The sequence below is a fragment of the Notamacropus eugenii genome, chromosome 5 (assembly GCF_028372415.1).
Source record: "Notamacropus eugenii isolate mMacEug1 chromosome 5, mMacEug1.pri_v2, whole genome shotgun sequence".
NCBI lineage: Eukaryota > Metazoa > Chordata > Mammalia > Diprotodontia > Macropodidae > Notamacropus > Notamacropus eugenii.
This window is the reverse complement of record NC_092876.1, coordinates 284,010,004-284,037,610: the sequence shown is the minus strand read 5'-3', so window position 1 is coordinate 284,037,610 and position 27,607 is coordinate 284,010,004. Positions and strand designations below refer to the sequence as shown.

At 39.1% G+C, this 27,607-nt stretch overlaps 1 protein-coding gene across 1 annotated transcript; it reads right to left on the bottom strand.

Annotated features, from left to right (window-relative positions):
* Window positions 1-9,030: 9,030 nt before the first annotated feature.
* Window positions 9,031-10,270, bottom strand: LOC140506217 (L-lactate dehydrogenase B chain). The gene has a single exon (XM_072613169.1). It carries the CDS (start codon window positions 10,172-10,174, stop codon window positions 9,170-9,172), a length of 1,005 nt encoding a protein of 334 aa, XP_072469270.1. The 5' UTR covers window positions 10,175-10,270; the 3' UTR covers window positions 9,031-9,169.
* Between the last annotated feature and the right edge of the window lie 17,337 nt (window positions 10,271-27,607).

Here is a 27,607-nt window from a genome sequence, read left to right as displayed (position 1 = left end):
TAAATACTTCAGGAGAAAAATTGGTCTTTCAATGAAATCGAGGACTTTCAAGCATTCTTGATGAAAAGACCAGAGCTGAAAAGAAAATTTGACTTTCAAACACAAGAATGAAGAGAAGCATGAAAAGGTAAACAGCAAAGAGAAGTCATAAAGGACTTATAAAAGTTGAACTGTTTATATTCCTACATGGAAAGACATTATTTGTAACTCTTGAAACTATTCAGTATCTGGGTACTGGGTGGGATTACACACACACACACACATGCACACACACATAGAGACAGAGTGCACAGAGTGAATTGAAGAGGACGTGATCATATCTTTAAAAAAATGAAATCAAGCAGTGAGAGAGAAATATATGGAAGGAGAAAGGGAGAAATGGAATGGGGCAAATTATATCTCATAAAAGAGGCAAGCAAAAGACTTTTTTAGTTTAGGGAAAAAGAGGGGAGGTGAGAGAAAAACATGAAGTTTACTCTCATCACATTCCACTAAAGGAAGGAATAAAATGCACACTCATTTTGGTATGAAAACCTATCTTACAATACAGGAAAGTGGGGGATAAGGGGATAAACAGGGTGGGGGGGACGATGGAAGGGAGGGCATGGGGAGGAGGGAGCAATTTGAGGTCAACACTCATGGGGAGGGACAGGATCAAAAGAGAGAACAGAAGTAATGGGGTACAGGACAGGATGGAGGGAAATATAATTAGTTCTTACACAACACTACTATTATGGAAGTCATTTGCAAAACTACACAGATCTGGCCTATATTGAATTGCTTGCCTTCCAAAGGGAATGGGTGGGGAGAGAGGGGTGAAGAGAAGTTGGAACTCAAAGTTTTAGGAACAACTCTCAAGTACTGTTCTTGCCGCTAGGAAATAAGAAATACAGGTAAAGAGGTTTAGAAAGTTATTTGGCCCTACAGGACAGAGAAGAGGATGGAGATAAGGGCAGAGAGGGATGATAGAGGAGAGAGCAGATTGGTGATGGGGGCAATTGGAATGCTCGGTGTTTTGGGGTGGGGGGAGGGGATAAAGGGGGAGAAAATTTGGAACGCAAAATTCTGTGAAAATGAATGTTAAAAAAGTTAAATAAATTGGAAAAAAAATGCATACAAACATATATACAGAGAAAGAAAAAACGCTATTTTCAAGCTAAGTGACTAAAAATTGTATATAATTGTAGAAGGAATAACCCACAAGTTTTGGTCTGCAATGTTCTGAGAAGGCTGGCTCCTACTGTCACATGAGCATATTCAAACCCGATCAAATGAAGCTGATTCCAGTGAACGGGGGAAACTCAGGCAAGAACAGCTCAGACAAATGAAGTGAGACATTGCCAAGGACCTTGGAAAAAAATCAAAAGAAGAAATTCAAGAATCAATACAGGCAACTTAATAGGGAGCTGATGTAAAGGCTGTGAATGTGAAGTGGCTATTGGGGTGGGGTACCAAGGGGTCAGAAGGGACAGGGGAGAACAACCTGTTTCCTGGTTGTAATACAAACAATGAACCCTGAGCACCAATCCAGCCACATGTTGAAAGCAGTTTCTCAAAACAGGAAAATACATTACCCCAGGTCCTTGGCAATTTGGCAAAAGAGAGAGAGAGAGAGAGAGAGAGAGAGAGAGAGAGAGAGAGAGAGAGAGAGAGAGAGAGAGAGGTATTTCTTAAAAGCAAGTACATTCAGATACCTGGCTTCAACTGTGGTACAGGGGAAAGCATTCTGAATTTGGAGGCAAAAACTCTGCCTGGGCTCAAATCCCTATTTTCAGACTTACTCTGTATGACCTCAGGCAAGTCATCTGACCTTTCTGGGACTCAATTTCTTCATCAGAGACAACTGAACAAAATGTGGTCTCTTCCAGCTATGAAAATGTCACTTAAATTCAGAACACAACAGCCATAGGATAATAAGAAATCCTGGGCACCTGAAGCCCTGAGTTCAATAACAGCTCCAGGACAAATGTTACCCGATGATGTGGCCTGATACAAGTCACTTCTCCTCTCAGGCTCTATTCTGTCCTCTTCTCTGATTTTGTGATCCTGATTGTGGTAAACACACACATACACACAATATTATAATGAAGAAAATGGAATCAAATGGACAATTATGAAAGGAGATTATATGATTTGTCTTAGCTTCCTTAGAAAACTAAAAAAAATGTGTTTTTGCTGCTGGACTCAATTCTTACCTTTCCAGTACATCCAAATGTGATCTTAAAGATCTTTTGCTCTCAGTCTCTCTGCCTTATTCTTTTTTCACTCTTATTTCATATCACTTGCCTTCATGCACTCTCCCTTCTAGGCAAAAAGACATAATTGCTATTCACCACAAATGGCAATTTACCTCCTTTGGCTTTGACTTTTACACAGGTGGTCCCCTATTCCTGGAATGCTCTCCCTCCTCACCTTCCCCTCTTAGAATCCCTAGCTTCCTTCCAGGCAACCAGTGCAGGTGGTCCCTCCTACACAATGCCTCTCCTGTTGCCTGAGTTGTTAGTATTCTCTCCCTCCTAAAATTAGTTCACATTTACTTTGTATATTTATTTATCTATCTACATTGGATCACGGATTTAAACCTGGATGGACCATTAAGAGACATTGAATTGAACTTCCTCATTTTACAGAAGACAAAACTGAATTTCAGCTAGTTGACCTGTGGTCACACAACTAGTAAGTTTATGAGATAGGATTTGAACCTATTGTATCCTCCCACCCCCATAGATTATAAACTCCTTGAGGTCAGGGACTATTTTCTTTTTGTCTTTGTAGCTCTCCTTATTGCCACATAAATAGAAGGCACTTAATGTTTATTGAATTGAATTAAAATGAGTTTATCTGAGAAAGGTCATTCAGTTTTAGCCATGCAGAGCTGTATCCACATCTTTGGAGAAAGATGAAGATGCATCTTATAGATAAAGCTAGATGCAGCTTGCTGGTGAAGTAGATAAAGTGTTGGATTCCAAGTCAGGAAGGCTTGAGTTCAAATCCTGCTTCAGATACTTACTTGCTGTGTGACTCTGAGCCAGCAACTTAGCTTCTATTTGCCCCAATTTTTTTTCATCTATAAAAATGGGACTAATAATATACCCTACCTCCCGAGACTGTTCCAAGTATAAAACTGGATGTTTGTAAAGTGCTTAAAAAGCCTTAAAGTAAGACATAAGTGTTAATTATTATTATCATATACAGGACAAAGTTCAAAGAACTTGAACCAAAGAAAATCCCATCCTCTGTGACCAACTACAGATAATTACCCAGAAATTTAATTCCTTCAAAGACCAGTTTATCTTTTGGCTGAGGGAAAGTGGCACAGATTACTCTAAGACTCCATATAGGAAGTCATCTCCTTTCTTCCTGTCATTCCTAACTTTGGGGATATGCATAGACAACCTATACAAGTGAGGCCACTGACTACATGAGGCAACAGAGAATCAAGTTGCCTCATTCAAAGATGGCTTAGTAGTTGAAGGTTGTTAACTCTCCTTCAGCAGTATTTTCATAATGAGCTTTCCAAGGTTTCATAATGAAGTTTCTAAAGTAGTTTGGGAAAATTTTTGAATGAGATTACCTGGTAAAGGCATCATTGATTCTCAGTATAAAGAGTCCTTCACAGGACACTCCTCAGATTCAAAGTCCAGTCATGAAAATCTATTGGGCCTCAAGTTTCCTATTCAAGGGTGGCATAAGAGACCCAGCTTTATAGTGGGAATCAGAAAACCCAAGTTCATGGATCACATAATCATAGACGTAGTATCTGTATTGGACCAGCACTACACATGGTCAATAATTTAATCCTAGAATTAAACAGAAGGAAATGATCAGTTTGGATTATTTTAGGAAATTGTAAAGTTCCCTTATTAACCCCAAACTTCTCCCTGAAATAAAACCCATCTTGAAAATAACTTATCACTGTTCAGTTATTTCAGTTGTATCTGACTCTTGGTGACCTCATTTGGGAATTCCTTGGCAAAGGTACTGGAGAAATTTACCATTTCCTTCTCTAGCTCATTTTACAGGTGATAAAATTGAGGCAAACAAGATTAAGTGACTTGCCCAGGGTCACATATCTTGTAACTGCTTGAAGCTGTATTTGAACTCAGGTCTTCCTAACTCCAGGCCCAGTGCTCTATCCACTGTACCACCTAGCTGCCCCTCTTCTAAATAGTAATATTCTACTAATGTTCATTTATTCCATTTAGAGCTGCAGGGTACTTTAGAGGGCATGTATTATAATCTCTTTATTTTACAGATAAGGAAAATGAAGTTCTAGAAGTTTACATTACTTGCTCAAGGTTGCAAGAATCTGAACCTAGAACCTGACTCTAAATTCCACAATCTTTCAACTGTAATCCTCTAGTCTTGGTTCTTACATGAAGTGCTGTATTATTCTGGAGAGGTCATTTTACCTTCTGTGGGTCTCGGTTCCTACATCTATAAAACAAACATGGTAAGGGTTAGACTTAAATGGTCTCTAAGATCCCTTCTAAAGCTAGCTAGTTTGCTCAGTAGATAGGGCACTAGGCCTGAAGTCAGGAAGACCTGAGTCCATATCTGGTCTCATACAGTTACTAGCTGTATGACTCTGGGCACGATGCTTAGACTGTGTTTATTTTAATCCCCTGGAGAAGAGAATGGCAAACCACTCCAGTACCTTTGCTAAGAAAACGCCATGGACAATATTGGTGAGCTATGGTCCAGAGGTCATGAAGAGTTGGATGTGACTGAACAAGGTCCCTTTCAGTTATAATGTTCCATGATTCCACAACTGCTTGCCCAGGAGTTCACCTTTTCTTTATTAAAATGTGTGTGGTACTTAATTATTTAGTGCATATTATCAAAATACCACCACCATTCACCTTGGCAGTTATACCACACATATATCTAGAAAAATGCTGTGATAAAGAAACAAAGATTTTTTTAAAAAACCTTCCATCATACAATTTAAAAACATTGTGTGATAAAAGGCTGAAAACTGAGTTGCCCAGGTAAACCACCGAATAGATGTATAGATACATGAATGAATTTTTAAAAACCATTTATTAACCATGTAAATGTCAGACATGGGATGCAAATACAAAAGTAAACCATGTCTGCCCTTATGAAGCTTTAATTCTTTGTTTTTACCACTTAATAGTATTGTATTTTTTCCAATGACCTGTAAATATAGTTTTCAATATTCATTTTTATAAGATTTTGAGTTCTAAATTTTTCTCCCTCTCTTTCCCCTTAGTCCTCATCCAAAGACAGAGATCAATCTGATACAGGTTATACATATACAATCACAATAAACATATTTCCAAATAAGTTATGTTGTGAAAGAAGAATCAGAACAAAAGGGGAAAACCACAAGAATGAGAAAATAGAAAACCACAAGAAAAGAGAAAATAGTATACTTCAATCTTCATTAGGACTCTATAGATTTTTCTTTGGGTGTGTATAGCATTTTCTATCAAGTCTTTTGGAATTGTCTTAGATCATTGTATTGCTGAGAAGAGCTAAGTCTATCAAAGTTGGTCATCTCACAATGTTGCTGTTACTGTGTGCAATGTTCTGGTTCTACTTACATCACTCAGCATGAGTTCATGTAAATTTTTCCAAATTTTCCTGAAATCTTCCTGCTGATAATTTTTTATTAAAATAATATCCCATTACATTCATATGCCACAACTTGTTCAGCTATTCTCCAATTGATGGACACTCCTCAATTCCCCATTCTTTGCCAACACAGAAAGAGCTGCTAGAAATATTTTTGTACATGTGGGCCCTTTTCCCTTTTTTATTATCTCTTTGTGATACAGATCTAGTAATGTTATTGCTGGATCTCAGTCTCATAATCCTTTGGGTATACTTCCAAATTGCTCTCCAAAATGGATGGATCAGTTCACAACACCAACAATGCATCAATGTTCTAGTTTTCCCACATCTTCTACAACATTCATCATTTTCCTTTTTTGTCATCTTAGTCAGTCTGATAGGTATGAGGTCGTACTTCAGAGTAATTTTAATTCATATTTCTCTAATCAGTAGTGATTTTGAAGCATTTTTCCATATGACTATAGATTGTTTTGATATTTTTAATCTGAAAATTTCCTGTTCATATCTTTTGACCATCTGTCAATTGAGGAGTGACTTGCATTCTTATAATTTGACTCAGTTCTCTATATATTTTAGAAATGAGGCCTTTATTAGAGAAAATGGCTAAAAAAATTGTTCTTCATCTTTCTGCTTCTCTTTTAATCTTGGTTGCATTGGCTTTGTGAAAAAACTTTTAAATTTAATGTAATCAAAATTATCCATTTTGCACTTCATAATGTTCTCTGTCTCTTGTTTGGTCATAAATTCTTCCCTTTTCCATAAATCTGACAGGTAAACTATTTCTTGCTCTCCTAATTTTCTTGTAGTATCATCCTTTATGTCTAAATCATGTACCCATTTTGACCTTATCTTCTTACATAGTGTAAGATGTTGATCTCTGCCTACTTTCTGTCATACTATTCTAGTTTTCTTAGCAATTTTTTTTTGTCAATTAGTGTGTTTTTATCCCAGAACCTGGAGTCTTTGGGTTTATAAAACAATAGTTTATTTGAGTACTGTGTCTTGTATACCTAGTCTATTCTACTGATGCATCACTCTATTTCTTAGCTAGTATCAAGTACTTTTGATGAGTTCTACTTTACAATACAGCTTTACAACTGGTACAAGTAGGCCACCTTCCCTTTCATTTCTTTTCATTAGTTCCCTTGATATTCTGGACCTTTTGTTCTTCCAGATGAATTTTATTATTTTTTCTAGTTCTATAAAATAAGTTTGGTAATTTGATTGGTATGGCACTCAATAATTAAATTAATTTAGGTACAATTGTCTTTTTTTAGTATTAGCTCAGCCTACCTATGAGCAACTGATGTTTTATTTTCAATTATTTAGATCTGTGTATGTGAAAAGTGTTTTGTAATTATGTTCATATAGTTCCTGGGTTTGTCTTGGCAGGTAGACTCTCAAATATTTTATATTGTCTAGGGTAAATTTAAATGTAATTTCCCTTTCTTTTTCTTATTGTTGGGCTTTGTTAGTAATATGTAGAAATGCCAGTGATTTATGTAGGTTTACTGTATATCCTGCAACTTTGTTAAAGTTATTGATTATTTCAAGTAGGTTTTTTTAGTTGATTCTCTAGGATTCTCCAAGTATACCATCATATCATCTGCAAAGAGTGATAATTTTATTTCCTCATTTTCTGTTCTAATTCCTTCCATTTCATTTTCTTTTCTTATTGCTAAAGCTAAAGTGCATTTCTAGCACAACACTGAATAATATTGGTGATAATGGACATCCTTGTTTTACTCCTGATCATATTGGAAAAGCTGCTAGCTTATCCCCATTGCAGGATTACTACCCCTGCTTTTTTTTTTTTTTTTTTTTTTTTTTTACTTAAACTAAAGCTATTAATATATTCTGCCCCAGTCTTTTACCTTTACTCTATGTGTATCTCTCCGCTTCAAATGTATTTCTTGTAAACAACATATTGTAGGGTTCTGGTTTCTAATCCACCCTGCTATCCACTTCCATTTTATGGGAGAGTTTATCCCATTCATATTCACAGCTGTGATTACTGTGTATATCCCTTCGTTATGTTTTCCCCTGTTTATATGTTTTTCTCTCTTTTCACCCTGTCCCTCGTCACCAATGTTTCGCTGATGACCATGGCTTCCCTCAATCTGCCCTCCCTTCTCTCAGCCCCACTCCCTTTCCTTTCCCCTTTCCACTCCTACTTCCGTCCTCTCTTCTGTCAGTCCCAACCCTTCTTTGTTTTCTCTTTTCTGTCCTACTTCCATTAGGGTAAGATAAATTTCTATTCCCAACTGAATGTATATGTTATTCCCTCTTTGAGTCAAATCTAAGGAGAGTTAAGTTCAAACAATGCTTACCCTCCTTCCCTTTTCCCGCTCTACTGTAACAAGTCTTTTGCACTTCTTTATCTAATGTAATTTACCCCATTCTCCTTCCTCCTTTCCTTTTCTCCCAGCACAATACTTTTTTTCACCACTTATTTTTTTATATGATAACATCAAAGTCAACTTATACCTACACCCTTTCTTGATATATACCCCTTCTAGTTGCCCTAACAAAGATACAGTTCTCAAAATTTATAAGCATCATCATACCATGTAAGTATGTAAACAATTTAACCTTACTGAATATCATGTTGTTTTTTTTCTTCCTTGTTTACCTTTTTGTGTTTTTCTTGAGTCTTGTATTTGAAGATTAAATTTTCTCTTTAGCTCTGGTTTTTTCACTGGGAAAGTTTGAAAATTCTCTATTTCATTTAATATCCTTCTTTGCTTTGGAAGATTATACTCATTTTTGCTAGGTAGTTAATTCTTGGTTGTAATCCAGCTCCTTTACCTTCTGGAATATCATATTACAAACCCTGCAATCCTTAAATATAGAAACTGCTAAATCCTGTGTAATCTTGACTATATGTCTCCTTGATATCTGAATTGTCTCTTTATGATTGTAGTATTTTCTCCTTGACCTGGTAATTCTGGAATCTGGCTACAATATTCCTTGGAGTTTTCATTTTGCAATCTCCTTCAGGAGGTGATCAATGAATTCTTCCAATGACTATATTACCCTCTGGTTCTAGGATATCAGAGCAGTTCACCTTCATAATTTCCTGAAAGATGCATGCTGTCCATGCATTTGGTCATGACTTTCAGGTAGCCCAATAATTGTTAAATTATCTCTCCTGGATCTATTTTCTAGGTCAGTTGTTTTTCCAAAGAGGTATTTCACATTTTCTTCTATTTTTTCATTCCTTTGATTTTATTTGACTTATTCTTGATGTCGTATAGAGTCAAGTTTCCACTTGCCAAATTCTAATTCTTAAGGAATTATTTTCTCCAGTGAGCTTTTATACCTCCTTTTCCATTTCGTCAATTCTACTTTTTAAGGAGTTGTTTTATTCAGTGTTTTTTTTTTTTTTTTTTTTTTTTCACACTTCAGTAGTATATTTATTGGTTCATAGGTTCATATAACAAGCCTTTTAATCATGTACTTTGATGCTGTGGCCAGAGTTGAATTCAACAGAAAAATTCTATCCATCAAGATGGCTAATTACTAAGTAGGCACAGCGATTCATATCATGTTGAGTTTCCTCAGAATATTACAGGTCTTTCAGGTCTTTTTGGATGTCCCACAAGGTATCTGCACTCTTCTTGAGTTGAGCTACCTCATCATCTTTCAGCTTCTGGTTGATAACGCTGGTCAGTCCTCGGGCATTCAGAATGCATGGAAGGCTAAGGAAGACTTCATTCTCGATGCCATACATCCCCTTCACCATAGTGGATACAGGATGAATCTTGGAGAGATTTTTTAACATGGTCTCAATTAGATCAGCAACACTTAGTCCAATAGCCCAGTTAGTGTATCCTTTGAGTTTGATCACCTCGTAGGCACTTTCAATCACCAGCTTATGAACCTCCTTCCAGTTTTCACTGTCATTGTCAGTTCCCATTTCTGGATTCAGGTCTTGGAGGGAAACACCTGCCACATTCACTCCACTCCATACAGCCACACTTGAGTCTCCATGCTCTCCAAGGATCCAGCCATGGCAGCTGCTTGGATGGATGCCAAGTTTTTCAGACATAAGATAGCGGAATCTAGCAGAATCCAGATTGCATCCACTCCCAATCACCCGGTGCTTTGGCAGGCCACTCAGTTTCCAGGTGACATATGTAAGGATATCCACTGGGTTGGAAACCACAATTATGATACAGTCTGGGCTATACTTTACAATCTGGGGGATAATAAACTTGAAGACATTCACATTCCTTTGTACCAGATTGAGGCGACTCTCTCCCTCTTGCTGGCGGACTCCAGCAGTGACTACAACAATCTTGGAACCAGCAGTGACAGAGTAATCTTTATCAGCCACAATTTTAGGAGTTTGAAGAAACAAGCTCCCATGCTGTAGATCCATCATTTCTCCTTTGAGTTTGTCTTCCAAAACATCAACAAGGGCAAGTTCATCAGCAAGACTCTTTGCAAGTATGCTGATAGCACAGGCCATACCAACTTGTCCAACGCCCACAACAGTAATCTTATTGTTTGGGGCTGCTGCCTCCTCTTCTGCAACTGGAACAATCAGTTTTTCTTTAAGAGTAGCCATTTTGTTCTGCCTAAAGAATAGGTGACTGCCTGGGATGAAGTTTGTCCCGAAGAGAGAAGAGAAGCAGCTACTTCTTCCTCCAGCCGTGCCCTAGCTACCAGTGTTTTTTTTTTTTATTTGACAAATTTTAATTTTTAAGGAACTGTTCTCTTTAATTATTTTTTGTCAAATTCTTGACTCTCTCTTGCATACCTCTCATTTCATTCCCCAATTTTTTTTCTACCTCTCTTTGATATTTAAAATCCTTTTATAGCTTTTCAAAGAAGACTTTTTTGGGGGCTTGAGATCAATTCATCTTCCTTTTTGAGGTTTCACATGTAGGCATTTTGACATTGTTGTCTTCTGAGTTTGTGTTTTGATCTTCTTTATTGCCAAAGTAGTTTGCTGTGATCAGGTTTTGTTTTTTTTTCTTTTTGCTCATTTTTTTAAAAAGCTGAGCTCTGTGACACAGTGAATACTGTCCCAAGCTTCTTGCATGGTCACTGGCTTTCCAGGTGTTGGCCTAGGGTGTTGGCAGCTTGCCCACTGTGCTGGGGTATCCTAACCTAGTCACACCTATATGCCTTGAGTTCTGGGGTTAACAATTTGCCTGCTGCACTGGGGCTGGAGGCCTCACAGCTGGCCTAGTGTGCTATTGTCCAGCTGAGCCAGAACAGAGGGGCCTTGGTTGCTGATGTGTGCTATAGCTAAGAACCTCACATTGGCTTGTCTGAACACTGCCTGTACTCCCCTTTTACTTAACTGAGAGACATTTTCTAAAGTCTTTGTAAGTTCTCTTAGGCTGGAAAATCATTTCACTCTGTCTTTTTGTTGACTGCACTACTACAGCATTCTTTTAGAGGTTTGATTTAATGTTGTTTCTGAGAGAAATGGGAGAGCTGAGGTAATTTTCTGACTTCTCTCTGCCATCTTGGCTCTACCCAGTGGACTCTTTCAATGACTATTTTACCCTCTAGTTCTAGCATATCAAGGCAGTTTTCTTTCATAATTTCTTAAAATATAATTTCTTAAAAGGTGCTGTCCAGGCATTTTTCTTTTAACTCCGTTAACAAGGTTAAGTGACTTGCCTAGGTCACACAGCTAGTAAGTGCCTGAGACCATATTTAAACTCACAAAGCTGTCTTCCTATCTCCAGGCCTGATAGTCTATCCACTGCCCTACTATCTTCTTTGTATTATCTTCTTGTTCTTGTTCTGTATGGAGTTGCATATGAACTTCTTGTATCCCCCCATTACAATACAAACTCTTGAGAGGAAGGATTGATTCATTCCATACATTTGTGTCACCAGTGCCTTCCTCTGTCCTTGGCACACATCAGGTTCTTAATGAATGCTTGTTAATTGATTGCTTTGAACATGATAGAAAATATTCATACTACTGAGAACAAGATTGAATTATTCATTCTGGGCTTAACTTTCTCTAGAGGTAATCCAGGGTATGGAGTCCTTATAATGGATCTGCCTATAGAATATAGACTGGGGAAGCTATGGATGTAGTTAGAATTCTGTCCTGTATTCATTCACAATCCAAGATCAAGAGGATCTAGACTGAGAATGAGTCTCTTTGAACTTAACTGTGCTAGTCCTCAGGGAATAAATGCACTGGAACACACTGAACCTTTGCCCAGAGTTTAGGAGTGCCTGCCAGATTTCCTGACCTAGCTTTCAAAACTCAGTCATTTCTAGCCATGGTAAATAAGGATGTCAGTAAACAAGAAGAAAAAATGAAACCAAAATCTGAAGTTTTTAGCAAAGCAAGGAAAACAAATCTTAGTTATAAATAAACTGGGCAGCTAGGTGGTACAGTGGATAGTGCTCTGGTTTTGGAATCAGGAAGATTTATCTTCGTGAGTTCAAATCTGGCCTCAGATACTTATTAGCTATGTGACCCTGGGTAAGTCACGTAACCTTATTGTTTTCCTAATTTGTAAAATGAGCTAAAGAAGGAAATGCAATCCACTCCAGTATCTCTGCCAAACAAACCTCAGATAATGTCACAAATAGTCAAACATGACTGCACAACAGCAGCAACAAAAGTTAGAAATGAACATCCATGAACATATTACTTAACATTATCCCCAAGACTATGCATTCCAATAATAAAAGTCTCCTCATTCATTTTCCAAAATTACTCTGGCTCTATGATATCTGCCCTTAAAAATTAATTTTATTTTTATTATGTATTTAACAATCCTCAAAACAAGCATTTCACCATAGAACAAATGAACCTCTGTTCTTGAAATTTCTATTCTTTGAAAGTATATATTAAATTTGTTAAGGTAATAACTAACAATTACCTTGTTTTTATGTCCCCTTCTGAATGTCTATTAATTTTAAAACATGTCTTTTGCCAGAAAAATAGTCAAAGATTTTTTCTTTTTTTTTTTTTTTATTTTTTTTATTTTTTTTATTAAACTTTTAACATTTATTTTCACACATTTTTGGGTTACAAATTTTCTCCCCTTTTTTCCCCTCCCCCCCCCAGATCCAAGCTTTCTAATTGCCCCTGTGACCTATCTTCTCTCTCCTCTATCCTCCCTCCCTGCCCTTGTCTCCGTCTTCTCTTTTGTCCTGTAGGGCCGGATAGCTTTCTTGACCCCTTAACCTGTATTTCTTGTTACCCGGTGGTAATAACATTACATTTGGTCCTAACACTTTGAGTTCCAACTTCTTTGGCTCCCTCCCTCTCTACCCCTTCCCCTTGGAAGACAAGCAGTTCAATATAGGCCATATCTGTTTAGTTTTGCAAATGATTTCCATACTAGTTGTGTTGTATAGGACTAACTATATTTCCCTCCATCCTGTCCTGTCCCCCATTACTTCTATTTTCTTATGGTCCTTTCCCTCCCCATGAGTGTCGACCTCGTATTGCATTCTCCTCCCCATGCCCTCCCCTCTATCCTCCCCCCCATCCTACTTGTGCCCCTGTCCCCCACTCTCCTGTATTATGAGATAGGTTTTCCTATCAAAATGAGTGTGCATTATATTCTTTCCTTTAGTGGATTGTGATGAGAGTAGACCTCATGTTTTTCTCTTGCCTCCCCTCTTTATCCCACCACTAATAAGTCTTTTGCTTGCCTCTTTTATAAGAGATAATTTGCCCCATATAACTTCTCCCTTTCTCCTCCCAATATTTCTCTCTCACTGCTTGATTTAATTTTTTTTTTTTTTAGTATGTGATCCCATCCTCTTCAATTCACTCTGTGCACTCTGTCTCTATGTATGTGTGCGTGTGTGCATGTGTGTGTGTGTGTGTGTGTACTCCCACCCAGTGCCCAGATACTGAAATGTTTCAAGAGTTATAAATATTGTCTTTCCATGTAGGAATGTAAACAGTTCAACTTTAGTAAGTCCCTTATGATTTCTCTTTGCTGTTCGCCTTTTCATGGTTCTCTTCATTCTTGTGTTAGAAAGTCAAATTTTCTTTCCAGTTCTGGTCTTTTCATCAGGAAAATTTGAAAGTCTTCTATTTCATTGAAAGACCATTTTTTTTCCTGAAGTATTATACTCAGTTTTGCTGGGTAGGTGATTCTTGGCTTCAGTCCTATTTCCTTTGACTTCTGGAATATCCTATTCCATTCCCTTCTGTCCCTCAATGTAGAAGGTGCCAGATCTTGTACTATCCTGATTGTATTTCCACAATACTTGAATTGTTTCTTTCTAGCTGCTTGCAATATTTTCTCCTTCACCTGGGAATTCTGGAATTTGGCCACAATGCTCCTAGGAGTTTCTCTTTTTGGATCTCTTTCATGCGGTGTTCTGCGGATTCCTTGAATATTTATTTTGCCTTCTGGTTCTAGAATCTCAGGGCAGTTTTCCTTGATAATTTCATGGAAGATGATGTCTAGGCTCTTCTTTTGATCATGGTTTTCAGGCAGTCCCAGAATTTTTACATTGTCTCTCCTGATTCTATTTTCTAGGTCAGTTGTTTTTCCAATAAGATATTTCACATTATCTTCCATTTTTCGAATCTGCGCGGTATGTTCTGAGATATCTGTCTTTCTCGAAAAGTCCAAAGCTTCCATCTGTACCATTCCAGATTTGAGAGATCTATTTTCTTCAGTAAGCTTTTGAATCTCCTTTTCCATTTGGTTAATTCTGCTTTTGAAAGCATTCTTCTCCTCATTGGCCCCTTGCACCTCCCTTGCCAGCTGAGTTAGGCTAGTTCTCAGGGTGCCAATTTCTTCAAGATTTTTTTGGTTCTCCTTTAGCAGGGAGCTGATCTGTTTTTCATGCTTCTCCCTCATCCCTCTCATTTCCCTTCCCAGTCTTTCCTCCACCTCTCTAACTTGATTTTCAAAATTCCTCTTGAGCTCTTCCATCGCCTGAGCCCATTGGGTGGGCTGGGACACAGAATCCTCGATTTCTGTGTCTTTGCCTGATGGCAAGCATTGTTCCTCCCCATCAGAAAAGAGGGGAGGAAGTGTTTTTTTCTCTGCGATAAAGTACCCTTCAATAGTTTTATTTCTTTTCCCTTTTCTTGGCATATTCTCCACCTCGTGGCCTGAACTCTGAATGTTCTCCTCACACCCACCTCGCCTCCTACTCCTCCCAGCCAGCGTTTGGGAGGACTGAGATTCAAATGCTGCTTCCCACCTTAGGGCTTTTGGCGGGGGCAGGGATGTTATTCAGTGTTAAATTAAGTTCAGGTGGTCAGGGGCAGGGCCGCCTCTCTGGCTCAATTCCCTCAGGCAGTTTATGCACAGACCTTCCACAATGGATCCAGGCTCCCGCCCGCTTGGGGATCCACCGTCCGCAGCCGCCTCTCAGTCCCCACCTCCCGGGGGGGCCCGAGCCATGGGGGCACCTCACTCCCCTCTCAACCCGCCAAAGAGACTCTCTCACCTACCCCCGTCAGTCACCTGTTGGTGGGGGGGCCCGTGCCGCTGCTGAAGATCCCGCCTCTGGAGCCCTCTTAGGACTGTGCCTCTCAGAGCCGCGGCCGCCGCCACAGGTCCCGGCTGGGCTCCGTGTCTGCAACGCGAGGGACCTTTTGCGAGAGGTTTGCAGGTCCCTCTGTGGGTGGGGGGACCCACGTGGCCGCTGGAGATCCCGTCTCGCAGCCCTCTCGGATCTGCTTCCCACGTTGTCGCTGCCGCGATAGGGCTGCTCTCTGCTTCTCGCCCCGGCGCCCAGTCCACGGTGCGAAGGACCCCCCGCGAGAGGTTTGCAGGTCTCTCTGGAACAGAAATCTCCCTCGCTCCAATATTCCGTGGTCTCTGGGTGCAGAATTCGCCCTGGGTTAGTCCCCTCTGCCGTTCTGTGTTTTGTGGGTTTGGAGCTATGTGTATGTGCGTCTTTCTACTTCGCCATCTTGGCTCCGCCCCAGTCAAAGATTTTTTCAAGGATATATGCCAGGAGATAGGTAGACACTTAGGAGGGAAGTGGAATAATTACATACAAATTTGTAGAAAATGAAGCCATATTTCTCTCAATCTACTATTCCGGCTTCTGACTTCTCTGCTGATGCCTTATCTGATGTTTCTGAAGGTCCGCTGAAACCCTTAGAGCCATAGTGTTTACATCTAAATGAGAAACCTTGTTCGTTTTGTCTCAGTGTCTCTTAGGAGATGTTTTGCCTAGTAGTGAACTGTCCTGTGAGCTATTCCAGCTCCTTTTCTCCACGAGGCTCCAGTTTAAGTCAATAAATTTGAAGCACTTACTCCATTGATAGATCTATTTGCTCAGCAGGATGCTGTGCTACTTTCTTTTGGATTTAGCAGATATTCAGCATATTTAGAGAAAGGGGATCTTGGGCTACAGGATTCATGCCTTACCAAATATTAGGTAAATACAGCTGACTAACACTTACAAACAGGACCTGCTTTTCTCTAATGGTGAGTGTTCCTTCTGGGTAGGGGTCATTTGGGTAATGTGCAATAGTACATTTGGCAGGTCAAGCCCCATTGAATAAACATGTAGTTTGGCTCAAGGGGAAAAGAAATATTTAAGGAGAACTAGGAGAAATATTCAGCTCAATAACAAACATTTTAATAGTCTCAATGTATGTAAGTTGAGAATGTTAATTCTCTGTAATAGCCTTCTGCCAATTAACAAGCATTTCTTGAGCATTTATGTGCTAGGCACTGTATTAAGTGATGTAGATACAAAGAAATAGCAATGCCCCTGCATTCTAACTGGTGGGAGGGGTAGACTAATACCACACACAAATATAAGATATGTTGGATAGATCAATCAATCAGCAAATATTTATTTAGTGCCTGCTATGTGGCACCCCTAGATAGAGCACCAGGCCTGGAGTCAGGAAGATTCATCTTCCTGAGTTCAATTCTAGCCTCAGACTCTTATTAACTGTGTGACCCTGTTTGACTCAGTTTCCTAATGTGTCAGATGAGCTAGAGAAGGAAGTGGCAAGCCCCTCCAGTATCTTTGCCAAGAAAACTCCAAGTGGTGTCACAAAATGTCAAAGGCGACTGAACAACAACGTGTGACAGGCAGCAGATGGATTGTAAATTTGAAGGGGAAGGTACTAGTACTTAAGGGCACTAGGAAAGGCTTCCTGCAAAGACTAGCATTTGAGAAGAGTCTCCAAGGAAACCAGGGATTCTAAGAAGGCTGGAAATAAATTACCAACTAGTAGCCACTGTGGGCCCAACAGGGCTTGTCATGCAGAGGCCCAAGAGTAGCAGAGGAGTAAAGAAGGATCTCTGCCTATTAAGCAGAAGAACAAAGAAGAGACCAGAGGTCTCAGCACACAAGTGCTAAGCTTTGCCTATGCTATCTGGTTCAGCTAGATCACATGTCAAGCCTGTCTGGCTCTGGCCTATGGTCAATCAAGTGCAGTATAGCACAGTAGACCAAGCTCTAGATTTGGAGTCAGAAGACTTTAGATTCTGAATTTACCTTGTTGATTAGTATCTCTGGAACTCAGTTTATACATCTGTAGAATGAAGAAGTCAATCTAGATGACCTTTGAGGAAGGTCCCTTCCAGCTCTAAATACTTAATCCTAAAACTGGATCTCACAACGCACAGAGCTTGTGCATTCCAAGCTCCGAAGATCAAGTTAGAAGTCAGTAAAATGATACTCTTCTTTTCTGAGGGACAGGTCAGGTTTAAATTAAGGAAGTCCAGCCCTTGTGCCCTTCCAGTACAGGCTGAGGATGTCCTCTTCCTTCCTGAACCTCACCATGTACTGGCTCTTCATCCCGAAGCCTCATTCCAGCAATGGAAATACCCTCAATCTCTGTGGCTTTTCCCTCTGATCAGATGGTTCTGCCAAGAACAGAAAAGCACCAGGCCAAGCATGTCTCATTCCTCTCTGGGCTGTACTCTCAACTTACTCTCCCATACCCCCATTACCTTCATCCCCCTGCCAAACCCCTTTTCAGCTTCCTTTTGTGTTTTGTCTCTCTCCCATTAGAATATAAACTCCTTGAAAGAAGAGACTACTTTTCTTTCTACTTATATTCCCTAGGGTTTGGCACAAAGCAAGTGCTTAATAAATGTTAATAGACTATTAATAACAAAAACATATCTCCTCAGTTCAATCACTCAGTCCCATGATTCTTGGGGCCCACTTTCTCGAGATCTATTTCTCAGATTAGAACTGAGTGGACAAAGGGCAAATTATTGTGCTCTGCCAATACACACCATTCCAAACAAAAAGAAGTCATTTATTGCCAAGGCTGGCTAAGCAGGCAGGATCATAACACTAACAGGGAACCGTGGTGACTCCTGACTCCTTGAAAGAGAGAGTGGGAGTTTAATTTTTGCTGAAGGGTACCATTTATACCCAAGGACACAGAGTGTTCCCAGGCAATGTCTAATTTCCAGATGTTTTATGTTCAGTGTCCCTGTAAAGAATCTCTTTAGGACCAGTAGTGTTCCCAGAGAGAATAAGAAATTAGCTACCTAGAAAGTCACCTTAGGTCATTTGCAGTTTTGTTGGTGGCCTGAGGGTTATGAAATATAAACCTTTTGAGGTTTCTTTGACCTCTAAATCTTTGTCCCACTATACCTACTTGCTTCCATTGGAGAATCCAGAGACTACTTGTACAGCTGAAAGGGAAGATTAAGATGCTGGATGAGATTGACAGAATGGGGAAAAGCAGGGGACAATGTGTGAGAATGGCTGAGTCCTATTTTGCTTCCATACTCAGGCACATCATATAACATTAATATCAGTTTATTTCCTTTCCACTGATCCCAATGAGAAAAAGTTATTTTGTAAGCATATTATCTAATCACAAAAAGCATGAAGCAAAGAAAACTTTTCTTCTGAAATGAAGAAACAAGCATTTGTTTGCTTCTCTTGTCTTCTAGGTCCAAGAATTTCATAGTAGGTTTCCCAGAACCTTGGGGCCAGACAGGATGTCAGTGGGCTGGCCTGGGGCTAGCCTGCTTTCTTGCCTCAATCATTTTTTTCCTGTCAAAAACCAACATTGTTTTTACTGGAATATTTTGTGCATCAACTATATTGGACATGATTAAAGTGGATGGCAGATTCAGAGTCTAGTTTTGGCTCACTCCTTAACTAGTTTAGTAATTTTATGCTCTTTTGCTCAGTTTTCTGATGAGTTAAATAAGAGAGTTTGATTAGATCTTCTTTAAGGTCTATCCTAGTTTGATTATTCGAGAACATCTGATCATGACATTCTACAAAAAGCCATGGTTTCCTATACAGTTTTTTTTTTCTTTTGGTCTCAGGGATTTTAGTGAACTCCAAGATCAATATGAGTCAACAAAGTGATATATCACCCAAAACAGATAAAGCACCCTTAGGTTGCATTAAGAGTCATAGTGCCCAGAATCAAGGAGAACATAACCTTGAGGTCCTCCATTCTAATTAGACAACATGGAGAATTAATTGTGCTCAGTTCTGGGCACTGTATTTTAGGGAGTATTATTTTGTATTTACGTAATTGTTTTCATATTCCTTCATTGTGACTGTTTCATGTAAACTCTGGCGAGCACCCAGAGTGGAACAATCAACATGCAAAGAAGTTCTAAGATCATCCCACATTTAATAAAAAACAACACCATTCAAAGAATTGGGAATACATACCCTGGAGAATAAACGTCACAGGGAAAAGAATGATAGCTGCCTTCAAGTATTTGAAAAATACTTGAAAAAGAATTAGATTATTCTGTTTGGTCCCAAAGGACAGAGTGAGAAATAGTGGATAGAAATTACAAAGAAGAAGATTTGGGTTTGATATAAGACCAAAAAAAAATCCTAATACTTGGAGCTTAAGCAAAATAGAATGCATTGCACAAAGAAGTAATGGGTTCTTCAAATCAAGTAGAAAGTCAAGGACCACTCCTCTTAGGTCCAGGGTTTTAATAGGTGGCTTCTAGATCATTTACACTTTTATATTCTATGGTAGTTAAATATTTTTATTTAAAAACTTTATTTTCAAGAGTTTACAAGCCAGTGCCTAAACCTGTTAGTAAAGACCCAGGTAGTTCCTTGGATATAGTGTTGAGTCTAGAGTCAGGAAGTTCTGAGTTCAAATCTCGCCTCTGATACTTAAAAGCTATGTGACTCTGGTCAATGGGATTAACCTTGATTTTCCTCAGGTACCTCAAATGTAAAATGAGGACAGTGGTATCTACCTCACATGGTTGCTGTGAGGATAAAATGAAGTCATACTTGTGAAGTGCTTAATATAATGCCTGGAACAGAGTGTTATAAAAATGCTAATTATTATTAGAAAAGTCTACCTCAGTGGCTGATTGAAATAAAATAATCTATCTGAGGTAAGTTATCTAGCAGATATGAATCTTATACTAGGAGGAGAAGGGTCATAGAAGTTTATCTGCCATAGGCCCAGAGTGCAAATTTTATAGCACCAGAGGTTCCTCTTTGTCGTGTTTCTTCTTTATCTCTGCAACCTAGATTTCTCCATCAGTCGCAAAGAGTCCAAGGCTTATACTTTTCAATTCAGTTAAATTCACAGAATCATAGAATAATCGAATTATATTTGCAAGCGGCTTGGTTATAGATCCCATTTTACAGATGAAACTAAGACATGAAGAGTTTAGATGACTTGCTTGAGGTCCCACAGCTGCTAAGTTTCATGTAGAATTTGAACTCTGACTCTCTTAAATCCAAGTCTAGTGCCCTATCAGCTATACCAAGGGTGTGGAACCTGCAGCCTCAAGGACACATGTGACCCACTAGGTCCTCAAGTACAGCCCTTTGACTGAATTCAGTTACTTGAAGACCTAGAGGGCTACATATGGCCTCAGGGCCACAGGTTCTCCACCCCTGCACCAATTCAATTCAATTAAAAAGCCTCTTATTTTACACTTCTTATATTCAAAATGTTGTGCTAACAGTTAAGCACTGCAAAATAAAAGGCAGAAAAAGGAGAAGAAATAGCCCCCATCCTCAAGCAGATTCCATTCTATTAGGAGTGAAGGTGGAGTGCCATGAATATAATACAAAAATAATTAAACACAAAATAATTTAAGGAAGGAGAATGTATTGACAACTGAGTGGAATGAGAAGAGGTAGCCATGACTAATCTTTAAAAAGCATAGTTTCTGAAAGTCAGCAATAAAGAGAGAGTGAATTCTAGGCACAGGGTATACATAGCTAGTCCAAATATAAGGATGTGGCAGAAAGAATGTCAGTTCAATGAACATGTAGCTCAGTTTGACTGGAACAGAGTACATGAAGAATATGGTATAATAAGTCTGGCAAAGGAGGTTAGAGCCAAATTGTGGAAATTTTTAATTGTCACAGGGAAGAATTTATGTTTTATCCCAAAGGCAATAGGGAGTCACTGAAGAGTTTTGAGCAAAGGAGTTAAGCATAGATAGATCTACACTGTACAAAGATGATCTTGGCAAGTGTTTGGAGGACAGATTAGAGAAAATGAAGGCAGACCAATTAGAAAGCTGTTACTATGGTCTAGGAAAGAGGTACTAAGGCCCTGAAATAAAGGTCTGAATGCTTGGGATTGGTGGCAAAATGTGTGTGGAGGAGTGTTAAGGAGAGTTCTGGGGTTAGATGATGTTCTGGGGTTAGAATTGACAAGACTTGTCAGCTGATCGGATATGAAAAGTGAGAGAGAAGGGAAAGGAAAAAGACAAGGATGAATTTGAGATTACTAACATGGGTGACTATGGAAGCATGGCAGGGCCATAAATAATAATGGGGAAGTTTGGAGGATGGGTAAATTTATGTAAGGAAGATAATACATTCAATTTTGAACATCTTGAATTTAAGGTGCTAATGGGACAACCAAGTGGAAATGTCCAGCAGTCGGTTAAAGATGCAGAACTGAAATTTAAGAGAGTGACAAATGTTGAATATTTAAGTTTGGGAGTCACCTTTGCAGAGATAATTGAAGTCATGGGAATAGATAATATCAATAATTATCATGTGAATTACAGAATCAACAAGTTATTAAACATTTTTAGGCACCTAATATATGTCAGGCACTGTGCTAAATGCTGGGGATACAAAGAAAGGCAAAAGATAGTCCTGCACTCAAAGAGATCACAGAATTAATAAATGAGACATGTCAACAATTATGTTCAAATACGTTATTTACAAGATAAATTGGAGATGATGAACAGAGTTCATCATCAAGGGGGTTTGATAAAGTTATTTTTTGTTGTTATTTCTGTTTTTTGTAGAAGGTGAGATTTTAGCTATAACTTGAAGGAGGTCAGAAGCAGAGATGAAGAAAGAAAAAAAATTATAGTCGTGTTGAGGGAGGGGGAGATACAGCAAGTGATAATGAATGGATTAGGAAATTTTATGGCTTCTGCAAGGAACAGTGTCTGGATCATAGAGCAAGAGAGGGTGAATTAAGTATAAGGAGACTGGAAGGTGGGGGAGGGACAGGTTATGAAGGACTCTGAAAGTCAATGGATGTTATATTTGATCCTGGGAGTAATAGAGAGATACTTGAGTTTATTGAGTAGGGAGGTGACTGGTTATATGTGTACTTTAGGAAGATCACTTAGGCAACTATGTTAAAGGTTTATTTAAGTCAAGAGAGATATGTGGCCCAACAAGCAGGTTATTGCAACAGTCTAAATGTGAAGGCCCCTGTACTAGGATGGTGGCAAAATTGGGTATAGGGATGGTAAAGGATATGTAAGAGATGTTATGAAGGTAAAATCAAAAGGTCTTGGCAATAGATTGGACAAGAGAGGGTGAGAGTGAGAAAGGACTTGAGGGTGAAATATCTGTGTTGTAAGACTGAGGGACTGGGAAAATAGTGATATATTTGATATTAGTACTGAAGTTAGGACAACAGGAGGTTGTGCAGAGGTGAGGGTGTGGAGATAATTCAATTTTAGACATGTTCAATTAAAAATATTCATAGGACATCTAGTTCAAGATTTCCTTTAAGCAGTTGAAGATGTGAGGTTGGGGTCCAGCAGAGAGGTTAGGGCTGGATGAATAAAGCTATGGGTCTTTAGCATTGAGGTAATAATTTGAATCCATCAGAACTGATGACATTGCCAAGTGAAATACTACAGAAATAAAAGAGAAATGTGTCCAGAACAAAGACCTGTGGGGAAAGTCAATAACAGTTAACAGGTAAAGTCTTACTTGATGAAGATTCAGCAAAGGAGATTGAGAAGGAATGGTATATCCTCCAGGAAAGAGGAGAAACACGAAAGAGTAGTCATGAAAGTCTAGAGAGAAGGGAGTATTGAGGAGAACAGGGTCTTCAATAGTGTCAAAGGCTGAAGAGTAGTCAAGAGTGATGATTATTTGACAATTAAGATATCCTGAGCTGAATGATGAGGTTGGAAAACAGACTACACAGAGCTTAGGAGAGAATGAGAGGAAAGTGGAGGCTTTAATTATATACAACCTTGTCCACATAAGGGAAGAAAATATGTGATGATAGCTAGTGAAGAAGGATGGATGAAGAGAAGGTTTTTTGAAGATGGGGTTGGGGAGGTGTTAGCTTTTTTGTAGACAGTATGGAAACAACCAGGAGAGAAAGAGAGATTGAAGATAAACAATAGAAGAGTGGGAATTGTAGAAGAAGCAATTTGATGGAGAAGACCAGATGTAATGGGGTCACTTATGCATGTACAGGTGATGGCCTTGGCAAGAAGGGCCACCTCTTCATATAACATAGGGTGAAGGAGGAGATTGTGGCAGAAGGTTCCTGAGTAAATGTTAAATGAGAAGGAAAGAAGAGGGACTTCTCAGCAAATGGTCTCAATATTTTTTTTCAATAAAATACGAACATAGCAAGGTTTTTTGCTCAGAAGGATGGAGGAAAGGAGGGGTAGTCATCAGAAGCTTAAGGAAGCATAAATAACCCTGGAAAAGCAAGGGGTGTGTGGAATAGTGAGTCAATGAGGAAGGTATAAAAAGATTGTCCCGCTAAAAGGAGACCCAGCTGAGAGTATAAAACATAAATTTTAGTGAATCTAGTCAGCATGGTTTCCAGATTTTCTTCAGTTTCATTCAGCAGCCTACGAGTAGGAACAGTGGCAGTGGATGATAAGAATCACCTAAAACTGAGACTTGACAAGACAAGAACAGCAATAAAATAAGGAGAAAAGGGACTCACAAGCAAAGGACAAAGTAGAGTTAGTTGAATTGACTCACCAAAGGGTCAAGATGGATAAAGGAAGAAAGTGTAACTAGTACAGGGTTAATGGTCTGGGGAAGAAATGAGGGGTCAAGGAATTGGAGATCACAATGAAAACAAAATAGGGAGGTAAGGTACAAGGAATGACTACAGAACCATAGATTGGGATCAGATAATGGAATTTCAGAGTCCATGAACATAGAGGCTGTGCCCTTTTGGGTGATGACAAAATCAAGGGTATAAATCTCTGTGTGTAGCTGAGGTGGGATGGAGGAATAGGGCATGGGAACTGGAAGGTTAGAGTGTTTAAGAGAATATCAACATTTATATTAAAGTCCCCTAGTAAGAAGAGAGAAACTGGGATGGAAAGAAAGGCACTGAACTCATTGAGGAAAAAAAAGGAAATGTCCTGAAAGTCAGTAGATGATAGGCACCAGAATTTCAATTATGTGGTAGCTATAGATAAAGAGAACCTTAAAGGAAGAGAGGTTACTGAGTGCTGGTGGTGGAGGTTAAGCTCAATGGGGAGAAAAGAATATTCCAACTCTCCCACCTAGACCAGTGAGTTCAAGGAAATTAGTGAGTGCAGCCAATGCTGGAAAATGTGGTCAGGGAGACTGTGTCATCCGTAGGGAACCAGATCTCAGTGATGAAAGGATGTGGAAAAGGAAAAGGTTTAAAATGAAGCAAGTTTGTTACTAAACACCAACAAAATATTCACAGAGCCTATAGCAGCTATGAATACAATGGCCTAATTCTGAATCACAAAATATAGCAGACTCTCCACATGGAAGACAGAACCAAAACATTTATTTAAACACTAGAAATCTGAATCCCAACACCAGAAATACAAATCTGTAAGAACAACAAAGAAATCTATACAAAATAACTATGTAGGGAGCACACCATCCCCAAGTCTTCCTCCTACTATGGTCTTCCCACAAACGAGCACTTACAGCTTGCTGCCTGCTTCTTCTCTCTCCCTCAGGTCTAATTGCTGTGTCCAACTTCCTCTCAGGTCTGCTCAAACCTTTCTACTCCTCCTATTTCACAAGCACCTCCTACCACAGACTTGTGTAACTCAGGCTTCCATGTGACTCAAGCAGGTCACATGGGTCTAGTAATGGATAGGAAAGATCTTCCCATTATGAAAAAATACATTAACAATACAGTTACCCATGGAACAAGTTTTCCAGAGAGCACAGCGGAAGGATGGCTAGCTTTATAGTGAGATATTAGGGGATGGGGTTTGTGTTGAGGGAGATGGTAATAAGGGAATAATGGGTGAGGGAAGGAAAACAAGTTTTAATAACAGTGGGAAGGGTAGGGTTCAGAGTTATAACTGAGTGGTAATTTATCAATCACTGACAAATGAGTTCAGGTGGCTTATCAACATGACTAGAGGATAAGCTCAGGGTGAAATCTTCTCAGGGTGTTAGGCATCTCAGGTAAGGAAACCATGGTGGGGAATTTATGCAATACCATTTCTATCCTTTTCCTGCAGGCAGACCAGGCCAGAAGATAGGAGGAGGGAGCAGAATGGAATGACATCTCTCTTCCCTGCAAGTATAAAGAGACCAGCCAGTCTAGGAGGCTGGCATATGATGGAATGGTGTCTCTCTGATCTAGCTCAAGCATGAAGAGACCAGTGCTTGATAGAATACTGGCTCTCCAATTCCCCGGAAGCAGGAGCAGGGCAGCCTACTGCTCTATCAGAGGTCAAACTCACAGCCTGTGGGCTTTAAATGGTACAAAGCTCCCAAATACAGGCCAAACCAAATTAAAATGTAATTAGGTAATGTATAACAAAATAAATAAAAATACAACATAATCTAAATTTTTGGTTTTCTAAGTCAATATGTAACCTGCAGGGATCCCTTTCTATTTGAGTTTGACACCACCATCCTTTAAATCATAAATTTAGAGCTAAAAGGGACCTTAGAGGTCACTGAATACAAACTCTTCTTTGGAAAGGATCAGGCTTAGCCTAGAGAAGAAAAACCTTGGACAGGATCACTCTCTTCTAAAATGAGAAGAACTTACATGTGAAAGAAGAATTGCATGTATTTGGGTTGCCTCAAGAAGGCAAAACTTGAATCAGTGGGTAAATTTCCCTGGGAGGGAGAGGGGAGGATAGGCAGGTGGGGGGAAGAACAATGAAATTTAATATGAGGCAAAACTTCTAAGCAATTAAAACTGTAACAAAAGTGGAATGAGAGACCTGATCAGGTAGTGAGTTATCTATCCCTGAATGTCTTCAAGCTAAGTTTGGATGACCACCTATTTGTAATATTTTGTAGCAAGGAATTTTGTTTAAGTGTGGATTGGCTTAGATAACCTCTGGGGTGCCTTCTAACAGAGATGCTACTTCTGTGATACATCTTTCATAATATAACAACTAGAGCATAAGAATTGCCATATTGGATAAAATCTATGGCTCATTCAACTTAGGATTTTATTTGGGAATAACACCAAAAGGTGTTTTCTGAAAAAATCACAGTTGTACACACACACACACACACACACACACACACACACACACACACACAGCCATATCTTCCTTAAAGCAATTATTATATGCCCCCAAAGTTAGGAAGGTAGTGATGATGATGTTAATGGTGATGACGATGCTTTAAAGTTTACAATGCCCTTTATATAAATGTTATCAGTTCATTATCATAACAACTCCATATGGTGGTTATTACAGGTAACATTAGCCCCATTTTAGAGATAAGGACATTGGAACTCCAAGACCTAGAATTACCTGCCAAAGGTCAGATATCTAGTAAAGGACAAAGCTAGGATATAAACCAAGGTCTCCTTAATCAGCGATGGATGCACAATGATCTCATTGAGCATCCATCACTGATTAGTTTACAGAAATCCTTCTGGACTGTATTTATATATTCTCTTGTTACCTCTTAGAATACTGTTTAAAATTCCCTGAGCAAAGCTTTATCTCTTATCTTTTGTTTACCTTGAACCATAAAAACACATTCTATGAAATTTCCAGTACTTCTCTTGATGGCCTTTTAAACTTTGCCTATTCCAGATGTCCCACCTACACATCTTCCTTAACCACCACAGTCCTAAGTGATTACCTCCTCAACTGCACTCCTGTAGCCATTTTGTTGTCTTCTTGTTTACAAAGTTATTTGAGTGTGTCAATCTGAGTCTTCCCTACAGAAACAATGGAAACATGATGGAAAAGAAGACGGGGTACTTTGATAGGGTCTACTTTTGTTTCCAGCATGTAAAGGTACTGTACTTAATGTTTCTTTCCATTTATTTAATAATATTTTGTTCATTTTACAGCAGTGTCCAACTCTTTGTGATCCCATTTGAGGTTTGCTTGGCAAAGATACTGGAGTAGGTTGCCATTTCCTTCTCCAGCTCATTTTGCAGATGAAGAAACTGAGACAAATTGGATAAAGTGACTTGCCCAATGTTAGTCAGCTAAATGTCGGAGATAAAATTTGAACTCAGGTCTTCCTGACTCCAGGACCAGCACTCTCTCCAGCAACTTCACCATCTAATCTAAATATTAATTGAATGAATTCTTTTGGTCTACCCAGTGAAGGGAAATGAGATTGCCATTAACTGCATGGGGGTAACACTTTCCCTACCTCAAATTATTGCAATAGCCTACTTAATGGTCTCACTACCTTAAGTTTTTCCCCACTATAATCCATTTTCCCTACAATTGAACTGCTAAAGTTATTTTCTGAAAGCCCAAGTGCAACTCCCCTGTTCAACAAACTCCAATTTAATCTCCATTTCCTTTTGCATCAAATATAGACAATTCCATCTGTTTTTTTAAGGCCCGTCAAAACTTGGCTCAGCTTACTTTGCCAGTGCTTACCACAGTGTTTGACAAGTAAATGCTTAAGT